General features: G+C 37.9%; 1 protein-coding gene across 1 annotated transcript in view; it reads left to right on the forward strand.

Moving 5' to 3' along the window:
* LUZP2 (leucine zipper protein 2) overlaps positions 1–24,666 on the forward strand; it is a 135,196-nt gene that overhangs the window by 48,081 nt on the left and 62,449 nt on the right. The window contains exons 2-5 of the mRNA XM_065755764.1: positions 14,076–14,193; positions 15,624–15,694; positions 17,270–17,351; positions 23,691–23,753. Of these exons, the coding sequence (XP_065611836.1) occupies positions 14,076–14,193; positions 15,624–15,694; positions 17,270–17,351; positions 23,691–23,753 (334 nt within the window). The remainder of the gene's footprint in view (positions 1–14,075; positions 14,194–15,623; positions 15,695–17,269; positions 17,352–23,690; positions 23,754–24,666) is intronic.

Consider the following 24,666-nt stretch of genomic DNA (forward strand, 5'->3'; position numbering starts at 1 on the left):
GTTTTGAGAATCTAGGGCTCAATTATCATCATTTCCTCAGTTTGACTGCTTTAAAAATAGTAGTGTAAAAACACTTGAATTAGAAAATATAAATTTTAAATACTAGACTTGGAAAAAACAGAGCACATATGAATGATAAAGGATGAGAATTTAACATATTCTTGGAAACTGGCAGTGGGGAATGAATCAGAGATCTCTCCAGGAAACACATAAACTTTCTGAATACAGCTGTAATGAAAAGATTGTAAGACATGGGAGGAAAGACTACATGTGAAGCTAAAATAGAAATGATTTCTTTACAGAAATCATTTTGTACACAGCATTTTCCCTCACCCCTTCTTTAATCCTTGGATGTGTGATATGAGCCAAGGGTGCCTTGAAAGAGTTAAGCTGTTATGTTAAATGCCTTTTATACTGTGCGTTTTAAAATGGCTATATGTCGTGGGGAGTGGAATATTCGTGACAGAACCAGTGGCAGCCTTTTCTTCCCTGAAGAAATCTCTCTGCAATGTCAATTTATATCCTGTATAAATTATCTTGGATAAGTTGTTGAAGCAACCACATATGAGAGAATCATTCAGTATGCTGTACAGGAGGTTATCACTTGATGGTTTCAAAAAATCTAAGTTGCTGGTTTTATGACAGATGTCAGCTTCTAATGTTACTCTCCTGTAGTTATGAATTAATGAAACAAAGCAATATGCTTTCTAATTTTCAGAACTGAGTATGAAATAGTGCCATTTGAGCATGCACATTTTTCTGCTGGAGATGATCTCAGTTTGGTTATTGGGAAAAATGTCTTTTCAGGAAGAGATTAAGCCCTGGGGCAGCTGCCCAGGGAGGTGGTGGAGTCACTGCCCCTGGAGGTGCTGAAGAACTGTGGAGATGTGGCATTGAGGGATGTGGTCAGTGGGCACAGTAGGGGTGGGCTGGGATTGGGCTTGGGGATTTCAGAGGTCTTTTCCATCCTTAATGATTCTGTGATTTGCAGAGAAAGATTTAAGCCTCTGTGACGGTGTGGAGCTGCTACCACCACAAATACATAACGCTCTGTGGAGCATAAACAACATCAGCAAATGATGTCAAGAATTGCTGTATCACCTCTGGGTGATCTAAGATCTGATTAAGTGACATTGTTATCTGAGATGAGAGCTAAAATAAATGAAAGTACGGCCTCAAATCTCCTACATACCGATAATTGGTCTGTGGACGTGGAGCAGGTAGTCTTTGCTATTCTTGTTCTTCAGTTCTTTGTTTTTAATAACAGCTCTGAGTAATTAACTGTGTCATAAATAAGCTGTTAAAGATAAGAGTGCTGATTGCTTCCTGAAAAATGTGGATATTAGTGAAGTCTACCAACAGGAACGAGGAACAAAAAATAAAGATGAAAGACATGTTTGGCTCAGAGGGAATCTTTAAGAATGGGCTTCTTCAAGGTTTGATCATTTTTTTTTGAGTCTTTTTTGAGATCACGAGTTCAGTGCCTCTGAACTCTGGCATCTCTTCATGTAGATGATAGCAGAATTGTGCTGGGTGTTGCTTGTAGCATAAAAGGAGGTGTGAAATGGGAGCTTGAAGCATGGCTGTCCAAACTCTTTTATCGCAGCATCATTTTTTATTTCTGAGCTACATAGGAATGGGTAACTCAGTACAAGCATGTTTTTCTAAATTCTTCCAACTGGGAAATATAAATATATCATCAAGGCTCTACATTATCCCTGTGTTCTCTGAAGTTAGTGAAAGAAATATAAGGCTCTACCTATGATAATGAATAGTGCATGTAACTAACAAATAATGGCTTATTTGCAAGATTTCAAGTGTTTTAGATTTGATCCTCCAGAGAAAGTTGAGTAGATGTTGTTTTAGATATAAATATGAATGCAAATACATACAGAGGTTTTTTTTCCCTTGCATACAATGCCTATCTTGCTTTAATGTGCCAGGTGGAAGGAGCAATTGGTCTGAAAACAACTGTTGATTTCTGGTTTTGTTTGAAGAGTGAACTGTTCACAGGGGAGGGAGAGAAGGTTGAGGAGTGGAATTATCAGGAAATCAATACATCAGATCTTGCTGTTAGCATAAAAACTGGGATGTGTTAAATGCCACTTTCACCCTGGAAGTAACTAATTCACTTTCCTATCTAGTAATACCAGCTAATAATTCAGTATAGTTTAAGTCCTTCATATATTCTTTAGTTGCATACCCAGGTGTAAATACAGCAAGGCAAAATGCATCACTCTGAAAAAGAGTGGATTTGTCCTTGGTAAGTTATCACATATAGTAATTCCCCTCGAGTAAAACATTCTCCAATTCAGGTAGAAGCTAAATCAATAATCCCCTTAAATTGCTGCTGGTTATATAGGTTGTACGCCTTTTCTAACCTTCTTAGAAAGTGTAGCAGCAAACAGAAGAGTCTCCTTACAGCCTTCTGGAAGACTGACTACTGTTTGCTGTGACTGTCGGAATTTGTAGTTAATCTCTGCTAAAGCCTGGATTGTTTCTCACTGTCAGAATGGTCTTCGGCATTCCATCCAAGTGCAGCAGGAATGGTGTGTCAAGCCAAGTGCTTACACTGTGGGGATAACGTTTTTCCCATACCTCTCACAGTGTTATTTGAGGTCCTATTGTAGCTAAAAAGTTTGGTTGTCTACTTCCAGAAAAGTGAACAACGTTTTAGCTCTCTCAGTGCTAGGCCATATCAGTAAGATGTTGGATCAAATTAATGATGCAAGTTACTGAACTGATGTCTAACTGCTTTTTTGACTCTCACCTTGCATAATAGTGCACAGGAGCACAGTCATAACAGAGAAGAGAACATGTAGGCTAGCTGGACATGGTATTTCCATGGTCTTTATCTTTCTTGAGTTGAAAATTAGAGAGTTTTGAATTGTGCCTAGAGCTGCTCAATTGTAATTCCTTAATAGATTTTGAGTTGAATTCTTTTTTGTTATATTAATTATATATGGGGAAAAATCATTGGAATGAGAGAGTGAAAGTGGGTATTTTGTGAGTTTTAGAAAATTAAATTGCTGTAGCATTTGTAGACTGGAAATTAGTGTATTTCTATTAGATAACCTGGGAAATCTGGCAGGAGAAGTATAAGTTTACATCATTGCAGAATTCCTGTGCTAGAACACATTCCATAGTTGTATTCGAGTTTATGTGAGTGAGGGTCACAAAGATGATACAAACCCTCTATATTATTATTATTAATTTTTTTGTGAATGACATATTAAAATTATGTATGTTGATGGTTGCATGAATTCACATCTGACTCGGCAAAAAAGACTGAGTGCTTTTTTTTTCTGAGAGAGAAGTGTTGCCTGCTATATTGATCAAGCCTCCTCAGTTTGCATGTATGTTGGATTTCAGGCACGTTGTCATTCTCTGAGACAAACCTTTGATCTTGCAAGGTGCGTTGACAAAGAAGTTTGCTTCGTAGCATTTCCTTCCATTGATCCTGAAAATCTTTGCAATGAGAAGTGTCATTCAAAGCAGATGGGGAGCGAGAGGAGAAATGTGTGTATGTTCACGGCTGTTCTGTGACATTTAGAAACACTCTGAGCAGGTTCAGTACATGTAGCTCTTGGTGTTGCTGAAGAAGGGCTTATATCACCGGGAACCTGATAATTCAAGAACTTTTTGGTGAGGGTGAGAGGTATGTTTTTTTCTGTCTACAAGACTTACCAGGTTCTGGCTGCTGATGGAGACATACATTGAGGTAAGAGTTACTTTCAGAGAAAAGGAAAATCTGTAGGAAGTAAGTTGGGCATTTGCTTTCTGTATGTACATTCTGTGTGTGTGTGTGTGTGTCTAAGAAAAAAAAGCAAAGAAAAACTATATTTCATCAATCCAGAAGGATTTTCTCAGCTGCTTTTTTTCCTCTCCCCCTTTCCTACGTACTTCTCATTCTGATATATTCAGAAAATAAGTATTTTTAAATAACTCAAAAGATTATAGTCAAAACTGTCAGGAACGCTTATATTTGCACTTCAAAATGCTTTGCATTGTAATTTATGCTGTGAGCCTTGAAAAACTTGTTAGATACTTGCAATTCTCACAGTTTCTCTAAAAAGACGAAGGAAAAGTTGTAAAGGTGGTGGTACACTTCTGCTGTTCCCAAAGTCTCTTAATGATGAAGCTGCTACAGATTGCGTCCAACTGTCAGTACAGTATGTTTGTCCAGGTTCTTCATGTTTTTGTTCCTTGTCACAGAAGCATCCTGAAGTTGCCTTGGGCAAGAGTTTAGTGTGTGTAGTGAACAAACAAGAGTGAAGTGTGATGAGCCTTGGTATAGGCTGTGGGTTGACTTATGACAACAGAATAGTGCCTGCATCTGCTGGAAACTGTACCATGGTGTTTTAGCAGATTTATCTACCTATAGGCTTGTACTGACATCACTCAGGCTCAGCTGTTCCTAATACATGGGCATTTCACCCAGATGTGTGAGCACCTGTTCTGATGCTGCCCATCCATAAGTAAACACAAGTGGGAACACTAAGGGAAAGAAGGGAGTAAATTGACCTAATGTTTTGTTGCAGACTTGAGCTGCTTTCTGAGATAGAACTGTTGAAGTAAACCTTAGAATATTTCACTAAGGAATGTTTTAGATCTCACTTACTTGCTAATAATTTATATCATAAGCAGAAAAGTTTATATCTAAGTTTTTGGAAATGAAGTTTTGCTGTAGAAGAACAAAACTAAAAAGAAATAAACCTGAAGAATGAAAGCTATACATTTTACTGATCTGCAGTCACATACTCTCTCTGTTCAGACATTGTACTGTTTTTTGAGATATGTTACCAATGAATCAGCAAGCTATTAATGCCACAGGCAACTTTTTATTAAGCAGATATATTTTATTAAACATAACAGTACAAATACTAACCTCACACAGACTTTGTCAAGAGAAAAATCAATATTGTCTGTCTAATGACAATATCAGTTGTTATGAAGTTTCTGTACTATCATTTTTTAATGTATATGAAATAAAACCGTGTACTGCATATTAAAAGGAGAGCCATGAGGTAGATACTGTTTACATGTTGCAATGATTTCTGCACACACTTGTTCATATATAATTTTATATTGTTGAAATTGTGAGTAATATGCCTCTGACAGAAATGTTGGCGATATATTATGACATACATTGTTTTGGCAAGTGTTAAACACAGAAATGTGGTTTCTTTTGTGTCCCTTTCATTTGTTTTGCATCTACAGTTCTTTAAAATCTGCCTAGTTTATTCTTTTCTGCATTTTTCTTCAATGTTTGAGAAGCTAACATCTTCTTGAAACTGCCAGTTCTCAGCTTCCCAAGTATGATGTGCTGTCCTTGATGATTTCCATTCACTAGTTGTGTACTTAGTTATTCCAGGTTTCCCTACTATAGCCTGTGCTGAAAGCAGACCTCTCAATATTTTACTGTTAAGGAGTTGGAGATGGAGCAAAAGTGTTCATTTATTTTGCTTGCTTGCTTAGTGAGGAGTTAGCTCTTCTTTGGAGTTATTCAAATGTTTGTCTCTTGTTTAGATTTCAACTTGAACTTCAGAACTTAATATTTACTTTCTGCTGCTACTTTGAACTCCATTTTTTTCTTCCTATTAGTCTTTATGTAATCCACGTTCCCTACAGTGGGAGTATAGCTCACTGCTTAGGAGGTACAGGAGTGTTTTCCTCTTGGAAAGGAAAAAGCCCAATGATCTGATGATCATATTGCATTGGAATGTATAAAAGAAGGTACATTATGGCTAAGCAGTTTTCCTTTGTCAGTCAATGTATGATCCTCATGAGGATGCATTTTTTAATGCTCCTTGCTTTAATATTTGGTTGAATTTGAAATAGAAACATAGCATGTTTGAATAATTCAGTTCCAGAAAAATATGCAGTATAGCAGCAACAAGTTCAGGACTTCTCAACAGAATGGAGGTCTCCAGTTAAGCATAGCTTTGTAAGAATATGGATTTTGTACAGACCATCACTTTTTGGATTCACAAGAAATAAGTCTGAAGTATAATAAATAATAAATCAGCAGTGTTGCAGTATGTATTATCCTGAGTTTTGTACAAGCACACAAGACAACAGTATTTTGATGGTCTGTTTTCACAGTGGATTGAACAAAGTTAAAGGTGACTTGATACTATGAAGAAAAGTTTAATGTTAAATTGATCAAAGTTGTCCTTTCTGGCATAAAGTGAACTGTACAATTGTTTCTGTCTGTTCTGCTTATTGTTCTGGTGTTGCTGTTAACAGGGTGCAGAGCATGTGCAGCGACAAAACTGCTTGCAGAATTGCTGAGTGGGTGACTTATTCATTGTAAGGAGATGTATTTTTTTTTCTCTCTTCTTCTTTCCCCTCCTCAGTTTCATGCTAGACTCTATACAACAGATAGGTAGAATTTTGCTACTGTTTTTTTCCTGTGAGAAAAGAAGTCTTTCTCACAGGAAAAAAACAGTAGCAAAATGAAGAAACAGGAATAAAAACAGGTTTTGCCACACCAGACTACCACTGGGCCACAGGTAGTTTTGAGAAGTTCACTGAGAATCCTAGATAGCTTTCCCTTGTATAAGTGTTTAATATTGGAAGACTAAATGCCTTGAAAACTGCTGAAATGACATATTTTCTACCAATGTCAGAGAGACAAGATAAGAGGTTTTAATATACTTTCCTTATTAAGTAGCTTTCCTAGCAGTTTCTCTATGGAAGTTGCTTTTATGTGATGCACCATCATCTTCGGACAGATGCATGCTTGCTCTGCAACTAGCACTTGCAACCAGTAAGAAGGCAATTTAATAGAGTGTCAGTAACAGGAGATCGAGCCCAAACTCTTTATAAGAATTACGATACCTTTTTTTTTGTTTGTTTTTTGCCAGCAATACACTTACTATATCAATATGCTCACAGTAAATTAAAAAAAATCATGGTATGGTTTAATAATGGATTACATCTAACTCAGTGATATTAGATTTTTGACAATGATGTGATACGTGATACAAAGTGGGTGGTTCTCTATTAAGACGTGCGTGCCACGTTTGTTTTAAAAAATGAATGCATTGAATTAAATTAGCTAGTTACACCTATACCATATTGTTGGCCCCTAAACAGCCGGTCGAAATGTTGAATGGATTTAGGCAAATAGAGATCCAAGGGAAATACTTAGTGCTAGGTGCTTTTGCACGAATGTTCGTAGTGTGATTATAACATTCCAGCTTAAATTTAAAAAGAATGTTCCCTGTGGTGATTTTGCCTAGAAATTATTAATGGATTCATACAGCTGAGTCAGAGTAGCTAACCCAACTGTACTCTTAGAGATGTTGGAAAAAAGCATTGCTAGTTATCTGATGAGAGCAGTGTAAGTGTATTATATAATAACATTGAGGTCATGGTCAAAAGTTTTAGGTTTGCAGTAGAAAACTGAAGTGGAGGCCACATTGTGAATATAAACAATGAATATCAGAACTTGAAAAATAGTAATGTTACTTATAAAAAAGGGAGATTTGTTTCCTATTAAAGATCTGTAACTGAGGTGAAATGTGAATTCTTCGTGCAGAGGGCAAGTATGCATTTATGCAGTTTGTATTTGAATAGTTGTGAAGGGTTTGATAAGTTACAGAAGGTTTAAGTGTCTGCTCTTTATTACAGTTGTGTGAATTGAATAAGGATTCATTGCTCTAGGTCAAGTGTCTTCTGTCAGATGAACTGAAGAAATAAAAAGGCTTGTCCCTCCTGTGCTTGGAAGGAGGAGTTAATTTACCATAGAATCAGTTCCATGGTTTTGTACTGTTCTTCCTCTTGACTTTAGCTCTGTTTTTGTGTCCTCTGCAGTTTAAAGTAGATCAATGCATGTTTGTTTTTTTCTGGTGGGTCATCATTCTCAATATCAAGTTGCCCATGATAAGTTAACCTGGTGTTCCACTTCCTGGGGTGATGTTTCTAAGCCAACTACAAGTTTTCAGAAGTCTCTTTTTGCTCCTTTGATGGGAACTGGCAGTTGCCTGTTTTCGCTGGTGGGTTGTTGATTCTGCAGAGCCGAGTGTCTGCCAAAAAGTAGTCAGGTTGTTTTTGTTTTATTTACGATGAATGCATTAACAAGTCAGAGAAAATAGATGGAAAGGGCCTGATTCTCTAGCTTCTAGTTGTGTAGAACCCAATAAAATGCATTGGAGCTGCAACCATTTTATGAGCTATTGCACTTAGAATACATAGGATGCTTAAGCGTTTTTAGAAGTGTTGTAAGTTTTGACTAAGTGATTTTATTTGAACTGTCAGTAAACCAAGCCTGAGCCACATATTTGTTCATGGTTCTTGGTAGGCAGGGGTGAAGCATTCCAAACAAACATATTGTGCACAAACTGTAGAGGTCAGGTTTAAATGACCTTGAGTGCAATGAAAAACTTATGTACCATAAGTAATTGAAATCTTTATTGAGGTTGTATTTGTCAGATAGGCTTTGTAAGTGTAGTTGTAGTTGGAAAACGAAATCAATTTTCCTTTGTCCAGCCATTATACATACTATTCAGGGAAGATCTTAGCCATTATTCTAAAGACTAAAAGCTAGACTTGCAGTGTTTAAAGAAATAAGTCAGAGGTGGAGTGATGGAGTTACGAGGCATTTCTCTGCACGCCAAAAACTAGGATCTGTTGAAACATTTCCTATACTGTGCTCTGTTCTGTCAATAAGAGCAGTAAAGAGTCAAAATAAGTGACTAAGCTTAAAGCTATCAGGGAATATTATTCCCTGAGAACAAATGATATCGGGACTCTAACTGACAACACATCAATTGACCAATGGTATAAGCAAAACAGCTTGCAATTACCGATGGCCTGAAAGTGCAGTGTTGCTGAATTGTTTTGTAGTGTACATCTTGAAACTTCCTAAAATGAATATTTATTCTCGTCCCAGATGTGAATGCTGATAATAGCACTACTTTTTGCTGAATGGTGTTACTGGTGTAACCTAATATTCAGAGAACATATTTAATCTGTGTGTAACTACATAGTGAAATTCTTAGAAATGGGGTTGAATTTGTTTTGCTCACATATAATGAAAAAGGAGTAGAGAACTTTGGTTTTTGAGGGTTGGAAGATTTCAGACTGTTGCTAGGATTTTATATTGTTTATGGCATGGTATGGTGTCACACATCTGAGTCCATTTCTGCCCAAATTGTCCCACAGTACAAAATAGGCATCAGAATTCATCATATTTTAACCAGAAAGTGAGAGCGTGAGCTATAGCTGGGTTAGTTTGAGGGTTGTTTGGCTATTGCACAAGTGCAGAGTGGTATTTTACTGTCTTCAGATACATGGACACCATGCTAGGACACAGTGCTAAGAGTTCAAGTTTGAGAGCAGTGGTAAGCTTGTCCACAATTAATAACTTCTGGGGATCTAGTAGTTAATAGATCTAATATAGCTATACCTTGTGTCTTCATCTTTTTTTTTTCTTCTAACAATTCTGAGGGCTTTGCTTTTAGACATGGGCAAGTGGTTAGTTTTGTTGCCTCCTCCTTGATGTCCAGTGTGTCATAATGTACAAAACAAAGGAAAATCAGTGCATGCATTCTTAAAGTAAATTTAATTTAAAAATTAGGAAAATACCCTAATTAATTTCATTTTTATTTATGATGGTATTATCAGCTGGACAGATTTTTTAATTCCAAGGTTAACTTTATACAAAAGCATAACAGTTCAGTGACAAAAGGCCACTGTTATATGCCAATATACATGTTGTGCTGCTTAAAGAGGAGTGGAAGTGGTGACCTTACTGAAACAGGTTTATTACTGTAACGGGGGAAATTCCTGCTTGACTTCAGTTAGTTATCAGTATAAAATGGTACTGTACCGTTATATCATTTAATTCATGTAACAATATGCTGTTATATAAATTGTGGAAGTTCTGGTTGCAAGGAGTGCCAAAGCCTGCTGCTGCTGGATGAGGGTGGCAAGCAGTTCTCCTGTGCGAGGTGTGAGCAGGTGGAAGATCTGCTTAGCATGATGGCAGAACTGAAAGAGGAGGTTGAGAGACTGAGGGCCATCAGGGACTGTGAGCGGGAGATTGACTGTGGTGGAGTAGCTCCCTCGAGTGCCAGAGAGAAAGGCGCCGAGGAGATCCCCCGCAATTGGTGGTGGACTCCCTGACCTGTCCCCGTAGGGCAGAAGGGGGATATCTGAGGGATAGGGAGGGCTGGCAGAGAGTCCCTGCTCGGTACCATGGGCAATCTCCCCCTCTGCCTCCCCAGTGTCCCCAGATACCCCTAAGCAATAGATTTGCAGCATTGGATGTTGAAGAGGTGATAATGGGGGAGGTGCAGGAAGATTCCCCCAGGAGGTCACCAATGGCAAGGCAGTCAACTCCGCGCATTGAGACTGCTGCTACCAAGAAAATAAGGAAGGTGATCATAGTGGGTGGCTCCCTTCTAAAGGGAACTGAGGGCCCCATTTGCAGACCAGACCCAAACCGTAGGGAAGTGTGCTGTCTCCCTGGGGCCCAGATCCAGGGACATTGCTAGAAGACTCCTGAATTTGATACGCCCCACCGACTACTACCCATTACTCGTAGTTCAGGCAGACTGCAATGAAATATCTCAGAGAAGTCTGCGAACTATGAAAAGAGATTTCAGGGGTTTAGAGTGATTAGTTCAAGGGGTGGGAGCACAAGTGGTTTTTGCTTCCATACCTTCTGGGGTGGTGAAGGACACAGAATGGGCTAGGAAAACACAGGTGATGAATAATTGGCTGAGAGGCTGGTGTAGAGACAGACCCTTTGGGTTTTTTGACCCTTTGGGTTTTTTGACGCACCTATCCCAAAGGGGGAAACGAATCCTAGCACAGGAGCTAGCTGGACTCATTGAGAGAGCTTTAAACTAGCTGTGACGGGGGGATAAAACAAGGCTCTCCAGTAAAGAGCCTAAGGAATCTGTGCTGGAGAAAGGGGTGAGGCAGATATCTCAACTGAAGTGCATCTACACAAATGCATGCAGCATGGGCAATAAACAAGAAGAGCTTGAAGCCATTGTGAGGCAGGCTAACTATGACCTTGTGGCTATTACAGAAACATGGTGGGACCTCTCCCATGACTGGAATACTGGGATTGATGGCTACAAGCTCTTCAGAAGGGATAGACAGGGAAAAAAGGGTGGTGGCATAGCTCTCTATATCAGAGTGTTTTAATGTTGAAGAGCTTGAGGTTGGAAATGATAAAGTAGAGTCCCTATGGATAAGGATCAGGAGGATGGTCTTTAGGAGTGATATTGTGGTGGGGGTCTGTTATAGACCGCCTAGTCAGGATGAAGAAATAGACGAGGTGTTCTATAAACAACTCGTAGATGTTGCACGATGGCCAGCACTTGTTCTCATGGGGGACTTATATTTCCAGCATATGTCAGGGAAGTTTAATATTGCACAGAGGAAGCAGTCCATGAGATTTCTAGAATGTGTGGATGATTGCTTCCTGACACAGCTGGTGCAAGAGCCTACCAGGGGAGATGCCTTGCTAGACCTACTTTTCACTAACAGCAAAGGACTAGTAGAAGATGTGAAGGTTGGAGATAGCCTTGACCAGAGTGACCATGAAATGGTGGAGTTTGCTATTCTGGGTGACATCAAGAGGGTGACTAGCAAAACTACTACCTTGGGCTTCCGGAGGGCAGACTTTGACCTGTTCAGGACACTTGTTGCAAGGGTCCCTTGGGACTTGCTCCTGAGGGGTTAAGGGGTCCAGGAAGCCTGGATGCTCCTCAAGATGGAAATCTTAAAGGCACAGGAGCAGGCTGTCCCGGAGTCCCGTAAGTCGAGCCGGAGGAGAAAAAGACCAGTGTGGATGAACCAGGAACTTTTGTTGAGACTCCAAGAGAAAAGAGTCTATGTCCTCTAGAAGATGGAACAGGCTACTTGGGGTGACTACAGAGAACTGGCCAAGATTTGCAGGCAGAAAGTTAGAAATGCTAAAGCCCAGCTCGAACTTAGACTGGCTACTGCTGTTAAGGAGAACAGGAAATCCTTTTACAAATATATTATCAGCAAGAGAAAAACTAAGGAGAATTGCTCTCCTTTACTCGACGAGGCAGGGAATGTAACCACAGAGGATAAGGAAAAGCCTGAGGTTCTCAATGCCTTCTTCACATCTGTCTTTAATAGACAGATCAGTTATCCTAAGGGTACTTGCCCTGGCCTGGAAGTCCGGGACGGAGCGCATAATGCACCCCCTGTGATCCAAGCAGAGACAGTCAGAGACCTGCCCCTCCATCTGAACTGCCACAAGTCCATGGGACCAGATGGGATCCACCCAAGGGTGCTGAGGGAGCTAGCAGAGGTGATTGCCGAGCCACTTGCTGCCATCTATCAGAATTCCTGGTTATCTGGAGAGGTCCCACAAGATTGGAGGCTTGCCGATATGACTCCCATCTACAAGAAAGGCCGTAAGGAAGACCCGGGGACCTACAGGCCTGTCAGCCTGACCTTGGTATCATGGAAAGTTATGGAGCAGATGATCTTGAGGGAGATCACACGACACGTGCATGGCAATAAAGGGATCAGACCCAGCCAGCACGGGTTCACCAAGGGCAGGTCGTGCTTGTCCAACCTCATCTCCTTCTATGACTGGGTGACTAGACAGGTAGATGAGGGAAAGGCTGTTGACGTAGTCTACCTGGACTTCAGCAAGGCCTTCAACACGGTCTCCCACAGTATTCTCCTGAGGAAACTGGCAGCCCGTGGTGTGGACAGGTTCACTCTTCTCTGGGTGGAGAACTGGCTGGAGGGCCGTGCTCAGAGGGTAGTGGTTAAGAGAGTTAAGTCCAGCTGGCATCCTGTTATGAGTGGTGTCCCCCAAGGGTCAGTTTTGGGGCCCATCTTGTTTAATATCTTTATTGATGACCTAGATGATTGAGTGTACCCTCAGTAAGTTTGCAGATGACACCAAGTTGGGAGGATGTGTCAAACTGCCTGAGGGTAGGGAGGCCCTTCAGAGGGATTTGGATAGGCTGAACAGCTGGGCTGAGCTCAATGGGATGAGGTTCAATAAGACCAAGTGCCGGGTCCTGCACTTTGGCCACAATAACCCCATGCAATGCTATAGGCTTGGGGCAGAATGGCTTGAAGAATGTAGAGAGGAAAAGGACCTGGGGGTGTTGGTTGATGCTCGGCTTAACATGAGCCGGCAGTGTGCCCAGGTGGCCAAGAAGGCCAACAGCATCCTGGCCTGTATTAGAAATAGTGTAGCCAGCAGGAGCAGGGAGGTGATCATCCCCCTGTACTCAGCTCTGGTACAGCCGCACCTCGAGTACTGTGTTCAGTTTTGGGCCGATAAACTAAACTAATTATATCTAGTAATATGCTATTAGGTAGCAATTACTAACTTGGTTTGCTAAAATGCGCATTCAAAATCTGTTACAGGAATGTTAAGATTCCTGTTCAGTTTCAAGGTCTTAGATCTGTTTTCTAGTAGTACCAATGCGCTGTAGACTTGAAGTTTCTTATAGCCCTTAGCACTAGAGCTATTACAAGTACAGTAAAAATAAAATAATGAGAAAAAGGGCCAAAAGCTTTCTACTACAGTTGTGAAAGGAATGGATGCTTCAACTTACTTTTGAGTCTTCCTTAGAACAGCTATTTGAAGTGAGAATAGATGATGTTTTAGAATTGCTTGAGGTGTTTTGCATGAAATGGTGTTTGAGATTGGGATCCACATTTCTTTGAACCAAAAACAGAGTGTCAGACTGATTTCATTTATGATTCTACAGAAACATCAAGAAGTATACTTGCTTCTTAGTAAGTATTAGTTCTTTGAGAAGTGATGGAAAAAAACATATTCCATTTTGGTTTGATTCCTTTTAGCATATTTTCATCTCTAGTTCAAACTGCAGTGAGGATTAAGTTGGGGAAATTTGTGAATGAAATATATTTTACCAAGTTCAAATAGCTCTCATTGATCCTTTTCCTAAAATGCTGGGTGTCAAAATACCTAATACCTTCAAAGCTTTCCTTGGCCTCAAGAAAGCGGTACCATGTGTTTCAGAACCTTAAAAATCTTAGAATGTGTGTGTTTTGAGAGGATCTCATGCTTTTGTTTTCTGTGTTAGACAGGGCTACGAAGAACTCGAGAGACAGCTGAAAGAAGTCTTCAAGGAAAGGAGCAATATTCTTCGTCAACTGTCAAAGACTTCTAAAGAACTTGAGGGAATTAAAGTAAATCTCCAGGTAAGGTTATGTCTACGTTCCTTTGGTTTAGGATTATTTAGCTTGAGTTTTTCATACAAGTGTCTATTTATGGGAAGAAAAAAAAAAGCTGTTGTTGATTTTATGAAGTGAAAATAGTTCTACTTATCTTGCACTAAAAGTGTTGTTTTCAAAGAAAATGTACTGCAAGTGAGTTAGGCCCTTTGTCCACTTACTCAAAAGAAAAAAAGAAAAGAGTGAGAAAATATGAAAATAAAATATAGTGGAACAAAAGAGGAAACAGAAAAGAATAAGCTGTCTTAGTGGAGTTTCCAGTATTTATCCTGGCAGCTACTAAGAAAGGATTTCCTTTTCTGCTGTAGGATTCCTCTTTGCTTTTAAGCTGCATATATGCAGCTTAGTGTAGCTGCTCAATTTACCTAGCTTACATGCAAGCTGGATTTTACTGCAGGGGATTACTTTACAAGTTTAACAGACAAATTGTGTTACAAGAGCTGCCAGCCAGCCATTCAGAGCTGAGATATCTCTGATTTTAATTGAGGGGGTTTTCTGGTGGATTGTCTGAAAGGACATTAGTTGGGTTATCACTGAAGTGAAATCACCTCTGAGTGAAAAGTAGAGATCCTACTGCACATCCAAAGTACTGAAATGATCAGGTGATCCCTTGAGAGTATGCCTATCTGCCTGATACAGCCTGTTGGTCTCTAGTGAAGACTCATTTTCAGCTGAAATTTTGGCTATTGCATATCATTTTAAAGGACAGTATTCTACTGACATTGCATATTTACCCTTATGTTGATGTAAGCTAAGTGGGAAAAATATAACAAGTGGCATTTTTTATCTTTTCATAGGAGAATACAGGTACTGTGTCTCAGTCCTGTATTGTAGTATATCATGTTATATTGTTCTATATTCCAGACTTCTCTCCTAATTGATGTGTAACTGTGTACCACAGAATTTTCTCTCCATCCACACAACCCTAACCTCCAGCATCTCTCATGCTTTGCCACTCCCTTATTATTCTAGGTTGTTTTGTTTTTGAGAAATATGAATCTTCATGTAGCTAGGTTATAGTAGAATGGGATTTTTTATACTGCAAATTCATACTGTGAAGTATGTTAGACTCAACACTGCAGATACCCAGAGATATGCAAGGAATGCTCTGATATTATCTTCTGTACACGCACTCATCATTGCCATACCTCTTCATTGTTTTTGGTCATTTGTTTGTTTCTTATTATTTGCTCAGATAGCATTTAGTGCTTGGAGCAGAATAATGTTTACATTAAGGAGTGCTGAATTGTGGTAAAAAGTAAAGTCCAGGTGTTCCTCATTTTCTTACCAGTGTTAATTCACTGGGAGCATTTTACAAAAGAGAAGCCAATCAATCATTTCACTAATTAGTAACATTAATGATATCTTTAGTAATTGATTTCTTTCTCTGCTATCAGTCTTTGAAAAATGATGAAGCATCAGCCAGAAGTGATGTGCAGAAACTTCTGGAACTGAGCCTAAAGCAAAGGTAAGAACGTACCTCCTCTCTTTTCTTTAGGTACGAAACTTTCTGTTCCTTAGTTCTGTCATTATTCAGCACTGTGACCCACTCGGTTATTGGAGTTTGGACCAGTAAATCGTGACAGGAATATCACTTCAATCATATGTAAACATAACTAATATAGGAATCACTTCATCTGAAACAGTGTTATTTAATGAATGAATCATTATCTCATACTTTTCTCTGGAAAAACAACAACAACAAAAAAAACCCCCACAAACTACAGTGTTTGGTTCCTTCATTGTTAGAAGTGCACAACTTAAATCCCTTGAGCCTCTTATTGCTCGTATTTTGTTTATTTAGTAGAAGCAAATATGGCAAGTAAAGAAGGCTTGTGACAAGAACCTTCAGTTTTTCAATAGAAAATGAGATGGTGACATAATAAAATATCATAAAGCTCTTGGAAGCCACTGTGCTACTGGAAAACCATGGGGTAGTTTCCATCACCAAAATCTGGTGGGATGATTCCCACAATTGAAGCATGACTATTGATGACTGAAAGCTGTTCAGAAGGGAAAGACAAGGAAGGAAGGGTGGAGGCATTGCCCTCTGTGTCTGTTTGAAACGTGTTTCAGAATGATCGCTTTTGTTTCTACAATAAGGGAGTTGGTTTGTGCTGATGATACATTGGTTCCATGCTGCTCAATCTCTGCTTTAAATGTCTGTTTCCATCTCGCATTGTCCAAATTGCTAAATTAATAGAGGCATGAATTGACAAAAAAGGTGATCCAGCATCTCACGTATTCTGCTCTGGAATTAGTTTAGGTGTTTTCTACTCCAGTTTCATTTTCTTTGAGTTAAATTACCAGCTGAATGTCAGCTCAGTTCTGTGTTGCTCCCTTATTCGTGAAGGTTTATTGATGCAAGTAATAGCTCTGAAAGCAATTTACAAATGTTCTGAAATATGTCAGTCCTGTACTGTGCAACATCTCCAAAATGTGTCATGTGTGGGCAGAAGGAGATCACCAGCAGAGGATCTCAGCCTGCTGTAATCACTTGGAAGAAATTTTCTGATTACATCTGAATTGCAAATATGTTTTGATTCAAATAATGCCCAGTCCAAACTACCACCTTGTTTTTTCTTGTCCTCTTCTATACCAGGATCTTCTACTAACTTTTCTATTGTTTCTTGCTAGGAAAAGATGTGTGAAAGTTGAATTTTATCAGACTATTTTTATAACCTTTTTTGAAGTTGTTCTTGATAATTGTGTAGCTTCAATCCAATGTATTTTCAGAAACCCACTTACCTTGCTTATACTGTGCCAATCTCTTTTCCTGGAAAGTATATACTGGCAGATGTTCTGTACAACAAACTGTTCAGTAAATGTAAAGTGTGGCCAATTGCCATCACACCTTTTTTTTTTTTTGTCTGGCACCATCACTATCATTCAATAGATTATTTTAATTCTGTTAGTAAGACACGTAGCAGATACAGCACATCTGTCGTTACTCTTGTAATTGAAAAACACCTCTTATTCAAGCTGGTAAGTGAATTCTTAATGGCCACTTGGGATTAAGTTTGTGTTTTGTGTTTTCAACTAGGGAAGAAATGAAATCTCTCCAGGAGGCCTTTCAAAAGCAGCTTAATGAGGCAGCTGAGAAGGCAGAAAAGCAGCAGGCTACTGTGAGTGAGTCTCTGTCCCTCTTCCAATTTTTGGGTTTGGTTCTTCTGTCTTTTTATTATTATTCCTTCCAACATAGAGATTTGGTCATCATCTCAAATTTGTTTGCGTGTAAATACTAACTCTTAGGTTTTAAATATGTATTAGTACTCTATAAGAGTCAGAAGAAAGGAGTGGAGAAAGTAGCTGTGTTCTGAAAAACTGAGATGTTTGTCTAACTCCTGTGAGCTTTAGGTGTGTGTACACAGCACCCTGGAGGCTTGGGCCCAAGTCCTACACCAGTGAGGTTATAATGAGGGTTTTATGGACCCTCATGTCTTACCTATAGCAGTGTACACTGTCATACTGCCATTGGCATTTATTTAATTGCTACTGATTTTCAGGAAGAAATAAATAAGAAAAAGATCAGTTTTGACCACAGATCTCATTATCACTATGGAAGAGCATTAGTTCAAGACATGAATAGCCAAATTTTGCTACTGCAGGAAAAGGGTCATTCTATGTTTAATTCTTGAATATAAATATGAACATGTTCTTATGTTGGTCAGTGGGTATTCTTATAACATGAACATTTCTGAGCAGAAATTGGCTAGATAATTTCTACTTCAAACATCAAGTGTTCTCTGATTCTCATTCTGGTCTTGTGAATAATCTGCCAGAAGGTTTTGTAGATGTATCTTTAGTTTCACATTGTGTAATTGCTGGTATATTTAGAAATATTTTATTGGTTTTCAGGCTCACTAAACAATAGTGTTCCCAAGACAGAGGTTTAAAATGCAATACATGATTTAGTGAATATTCAGAAATGCCTTCTTTTTCTTTCATGTGTTTTTTTTTTTGTGTGTGTGTGTGTGGATTTATGTTCTTGGTATGCAACTTATGTGCTTATTATTTTAATGATTATTATAAGTATTTATGATTTATGAATTAAAGATGTTGCTACTGAAGGTAATGAATATATATACAGCGTGTTTCGTAAGAAAAGAGATATTCATTCCAATTCAGTAATTGACCCAAGGTGAATAGTCACTGTGACTAAACTATATGTTAAGTGCTCAAAGTGGAATATTTGAATTCTTAGTATCTAAGGCAGATTCTAGTGTTTCAGGCAGCTGTCACAGTTAACTACCACTAGCACTTTTGTGTTCTTGTGAGAGTATTGCCCACCACAGTAGGATCTGGAGGTTAGTGGAACACACAGGTCTTCCGTCAATATGCATTTACTCAGAAAACAGAAGTGTTAAGGTAACATTATTTTTACCAGTTCCTTCATCTCCCATGACATATAATTGCTGGTTTGATGAGAGAATAAAAGCCTTCTTCTATTCTTGAGGGGAAAAAAATAAATAGCATGCTGTACTGAGCTTGAAAAGAATGAATTATATTTTGGATCTTTCTCAATTGTCAGGCCAGAGTGTATATGTAGAAAACAAAATCTGCACTTCTAAAATTGTTTTTTCCTAAAGAAAGAAATGTCCTGAAATAAAAGAATAAAGCCATGTTTTCTCTCTCTGATACATAATCAAAACAGACTATTTCACCTTTGTCTTTAATTATCTTGTTACAAATACACTGATGCATTCTCACCAGCTTTTGTGGCTCTGCAAATTCTAACTATAAAATAAATGTGGAAAATGTCTTTAGTCAATTAATCTCTAAATTCCATTTTGAGACTTGAGATGAACTCAGCTGTGGGTTAAATACATCTTAGCTATAGCAAATGGATTATTGGCTCTGTTCTTGATGATGCAGTGCTGTCTTTTTAACTTGAGCAATGGTGCCTTGCATAAATTCAGCCCCCAGAATAGTGCTTTGGAAGAGCACAAAGCCATTACAAAAGAACAGCAGAACAAAAACACTAAAAAAGCAAACATGAACAAGAAAAATCTCTGAGTTTATAATAGAAGTTAACTTGGAGTGTTGCCATGTGGTTAGGGAACAGAATTCTTGAACTGTATTATAAAAGTTGCCAATAATAGAATACTTAATTGGTCACTGATTTTAAGGAAAGCTGTGATGGATCCTTGGTTTGTGACATTTATTTCCTTATGCCTGAGGGTAAAATGCACATATTCACCAGTAATGAGTCTGAATGAATATTCCATAACTGCTTCATGGTCCTCGGATGAAAGTTGCATTAGAAATAGAAATAAATATTATTACTGTCACACAGAGTTACTTTACTCCTTGTTTCTCTGTGATTCCTATATTTTTGAAAACAATATGAATTTGAAAGAAGGTGTAGTTATTTTGAGGCAAGCCTAGCTTAATTCTAATTTAATGAATTGAGTTTAATCAAGCTTAAGAACACAGGATTTTATCCTACAGGATTTGGTGAAGTAAGTCTGGATTTTTTTATCTGAGTAAATAAGTATAAAGTTATATTTTTCAACACCTCATGCACTGAATACAAAGGAGGGGTTGTAAATACATATTCCCTTTCTTTCCTTGCATAATGCAGTGTATATACATGTTAATCATTTAATATCATGTATATCATTACATATCATGTGTATCATTATACATGATGTTTGCATTCATCAGGGAACATCTGTGAAATGGTGATGTCTCTATTACATACTTACATAATTATATAAGTGCAAAATATATGCAAGAGGATTCCATTTCTTTGCTACTTGAAGTAACAGAATTCAGGTTGGGGGACTAATTTTTACAGATGTTAACAGAGAAGTAGAGGACAAACGACACATTTGTATAACTTTCAAGTGTTTTATTTTTTCAGTGAATTACAGTATATAAGATAATAATGATTCCCACTTCTGCCTTAGGTTAACAGGCTTTTGAGAGCTTTTTGTAAAAAAGGCTCCTCATTTGACTGTGTTTCATGCTAACTGCTTGTATCTTCACCAGTAGGTACTATTTTAGGATGTCACCTTGAGTTCTGTAAAGTTGTTTCCCATTAATTTCAATCAAAGTGTATGAAACCACCTGGACTGCTCTAGATGAGTGAGACAGTGAAGAACGAAGCAGAGAAATTACCATAGGGACCATAAGGGGAAAAAACAAAACAGTAGACCTAGGGTAGGTAGACTAATTTTAGACTGCCTTTTTCATTTTGTTCCCGCTGCTATCTTATATCATGGTAAGAGTTTTTATTAAGATGTGGTGATGAAATTGTTTGACAATATAATTATTGTACAGCCTGTTAAAGTAAAGGGGAAAAGGCCAGAACAAAATCCTTTTTATTAGTTGATCACTGTTTACTATGAGTGCTTAGGACTAAGTAACTCATTGCACGTGATTTGTTTCAGAATAAACAAAAAGGATATGATTAATTGGATATCAGTAGGGTGTTCTTAGGAATAAAACATAAGTACAACATGTAAGATTAAATTCTGAGATATCTATCACCAAGCAAGAATCGTGTTATAAACTCATAAAAAGATAGGATGTCCATTTCACTCCAACATATTTTGTTTACTAACAGAACTTATCACAAAGTCATAAACGTCTCTGGCAAAAGTGTTTCTTCTTTAAACTACAGCTTAAAATTCATAAGTTCATGTAAGGAATCCTTGCAGCCAAAACATGTTTAGCTATGTTTTCAGAAATATTAAACACTTTGTAGATTATTCTCTCCTTTTACCAAAAGATCGAATAAAACACAGAAAATAATCTATCAACCATTTTCTCTGGCTTTTAGAATCATTTTCTACCCTGTATCTTGAAAATAAGACCATGAATGTCAATGCTGAGCGTGTTAGGTCAACTTAGTCAATGGTGTCAATGAATGTATTTCAGTCCCATCTTAACTGTTCTGATGTTCGTCCCCAAGCAATGTGAAAGGTGTCTGGAGGTAAGCAGTAAGTGTGCAGCTGAGCTTTGACTGTGCAGTAATGACTTTGTTGGTATTCCTCCACCTTTTGTCTGTGGTGAATAACTAATATCTGTCTCATAGAATTAGGTAGCAGCCATCTGCTAAAGCATTTTGTATTTCAATGGGGAAAAATCTAATTTGAACATTTCAAGGTCACATACTGCTCTGAGTAAAGGCTACTGGATGGAAACTGTTCCCTTTAATAAACATAATGAGCTCTGAAGCACTCATAGCTCTGAGTACCTTGGATGTCTGTCTCCAGGAGACAGAAGCAGTGTCCTTGCTTAATATTGAGAAGTTCATTCTTAGAATCGCCAATGCATTTTCATTATGTTTCCATAATTACAGCTAGATAGTAATTAAAGACAGCCAACAGTAGGAGAGAGCTGAAAGTCAAACAAATGCAAGGAACAGGTAGAATGTGGAAAAGATGTAGAAAGGTTCATAGTTAATTCTTTCAATTAATGTAGCTCTTTTCCAACAAAGAAGGGAGCTCAAAAGCTTGTTTGTGCATTATGCTAGTAGGATTTGGAAGCTGAAAGCAGAAATTGTACGTTTCTTCTTGAAAGGAGCTTGTGTGCTGCTGTTATTTGCCCCCCAAACTCCACTTTTCAACTTGAGATTCTGAAGCAGTGCTGAAGCCCTTTATTATGTCTTGTCATTAGGGCTGACTAAAACCACCACACAAATCACTGGTTAAATTGCTGGTCCTGCAGTGTCATAAGAATCTCTTCCACAGAAGAGATTGGTAATTTCAGGTTTTGTATGGGGAACACACAGTCAACAAATCCAGTACTTTATCTTTTTCAGTACTTCTTATGTGTACAGACTTAGGAGTGATATGCTTTGAGGAAACATTGATGCTGTCTTGAGAGAATTAGGGCTAAGAACATTCTCTTCAATGAAGCACAATTTATGCTTGCTGTCAGTATCCACTAGTAGCTTGCAAATCTTTTGAACAGCAAAAAGTGCACCATTTCCTATTGTTCAGTTTTCAGTTAATCATAAACTTTTTTTGACCTTAATTAATACGCAAAAATGTCTTATTTATCATGCAGTATATGTAAATTAAATTTCACTATTTATGGATGTGATCTTTAGGCGAGTACTGAATATATTAATCTTCTGCTAGTGCGTGATCCTCAGCAGTATTTACTCCTAATTAGTATTTTCCCCTTAACCAAAGCATTAGACAAAATTTGGGAAGGGTTTCAGGACAAGTTGCATTGCATGTATCAGTCAATATTTGTCTCACATACTCCATATAGACTTTTCTTTTTAAGTGATGCTGGCATTCTCTCATCAATTTTATGATATTGATAAGAGCAATGTCAAGCCCAGTAATGTTTTCTCAAGTGTTGACTTCTGCCTACTTCATTTTCTTTCTTAAGGAGTCTGTTCCAATGTCAGGTGAACTGTAGTTCCCCATATATGTAGGTAGCATTTGTGTCAAAGATAGAGAGAACACATGGGATATTGGGTATATATATAAGAATGAGAATTTAGTGAACTGAAGACAAATGCTTATGGATACCTTGACGAGAATGCACCGTGCTCATTTAATGCTAGCTGATACAATTAAAACATTCTTTCTCTGATTAAGTCTGGAGGAAAACTTATTCCTAAATGAAACTTAAATATGTAAAAAAAAAAACAAAAACAAAAACAAACAAACAACAAAAAAAAAAACCACACATTTAGAACTCCTTAATAAACTGAGATTGAGAGTGTTACCTTCCAGGACAAATCTTGAAAACGAGTAAGAACAAAAGAGTGGATTCAACCACTTCCCCATATCAATTAGGGTTTATTCCACAGGTCAGTCTGATGGAAACTGTCTGTCTTACCTTCTTGGGACCAATAACTTTTAGAATCCTGCTATGATAGATATGGTATTCTTAGAGAGTTCAAAACTTACAAGCTACAAAATCAGATTATATTCTTGGTACAAATCCTTACTTCTCAAAGGATCAACTTGGACTTCATTATAAAAACATAGACTGTATTATATATATATAGGATTATAGTATAGGTATAATAGTTAAATGAGGTTTTTTTAATGCACAGTGCTATTCTTCTCTCAATTCTAAGTTTCTCACTAAATGCAGTGTATCATTCATAGGTTTATCAGGTAGTTCAGAGCTGTAACCTATACCAGTCTGCTACAACAACAGGAACTTTCTAAGTTACATTGTTGTTTAGGCGTGGCTTATTTATTTATTTATTTAGAAAGCTGTGAATAAGGTTAAAAGAAAAAAGAAGTTTAAGATGGTGATGTACTGGCGCAGGCTGCCCAGAAAGGCTGTGGGTGCCCCATTCATTCCTGGAGGTGTTCAAGTTGGATGGAGCCCTGGGCAACCTGGTCTAGTACCAGGTTTGGAGGTTGGTGGCCCTGCCTGTGGCAGGGGTGTTGGAGCTTGGTGACCCTTCCAACCTAAGCCATTCTGTGATGTTTTATCTAAATTTCAGAAACTCACATGGCATTTTTTTTTTCCACTTGTAGATTAACTTTTTGAAGAGTGAAATGGAAAGAAAGAGCAAAATGATCCGTGCGCTCCAAAATGAGGTAAGAGGAATGCTTAAGTGTCAGCAATACATACATGGAATCAGTTTCAAAGAAGTTTCAGTAAATATCCCTGTTTGTGACAGGAAACAGTTTTTGCCCTTGTAGTGGGAATGGTCCTATGCTTTGAATTTAGGGTGTGTGTAATGTCCATAACACACTGATGCTTTAGTTTTTGGTGATGTTAAACTACAAAAGAGCTTTAAGTTAAACAGCTTGCCATGATAGTAGAGAAGCAATGTTAAATGAAACAATATGAGAATTCTTAACTATCACTACATTTTGATGAAAGATCTACCTTCAACATAGGTTTTTTAAGTGTTCCAATAGTACTATCACAAGTACTGGACCCAAACTGAATCTTGGACTTCTCAGTTTAGTCCAGGAATAAACAGCAAACTCTAAAAATGTTGAGGGGAAAAAAAATATATATATATATATACATATATAGGAATATGTATATATATATATATATAGGAAATAGACCATCAGATTTCCTTAATGGTCAGAATTTTTATAGCCCATTTTATAAAATCAGCTTTAAAATGTATGGTATCATTTTGTTCTGTGTTTTTTTTTCCTTCAGAAGTATTTATTTCTCCATTTAAACATGGAGTGATTCAGTGATGCATTATTTCTGGGTACGCTTCTGTCTGAAATTGCAAAAGCTGACTCGGTGGCTGGATTTGCTAGAACTGCAATTATTTTAGGTTGGTCATGGAACACTTTAGAGAAACTGTTAGTCTGGGTATTGCCAATTTGAAATTTCCCAGTTCTTATCAGTCTGCAAAGTGAATATGTCCACATCTGCCTATAATGAATAGGCAATGAAGAATGCTCAGCTTTCCTTTGACTTAAAACATGAATAAGTTGATGGGGATATCAATAGATGTACCATTTCACATATGTTTTACAT

The sequence above is a fragment of the Cyrtonyx montezumae genome, unplaced genomic scaffold (assembly GCF_038088225.1).
Source record: "Cyrtonyx montezumae isolate F1298 unplaced genomic scaffold, pur_monq_1.0 scaffold_10, whole genome shotgun sequence".
In the NCBI taxonomy this organism is placed as follows: Eukaryota; Metazoa; Chordata; class Aves; order Galliformes; family Odontophoridae; genus Cyrtonyx; species Cyrtonyx montezumae.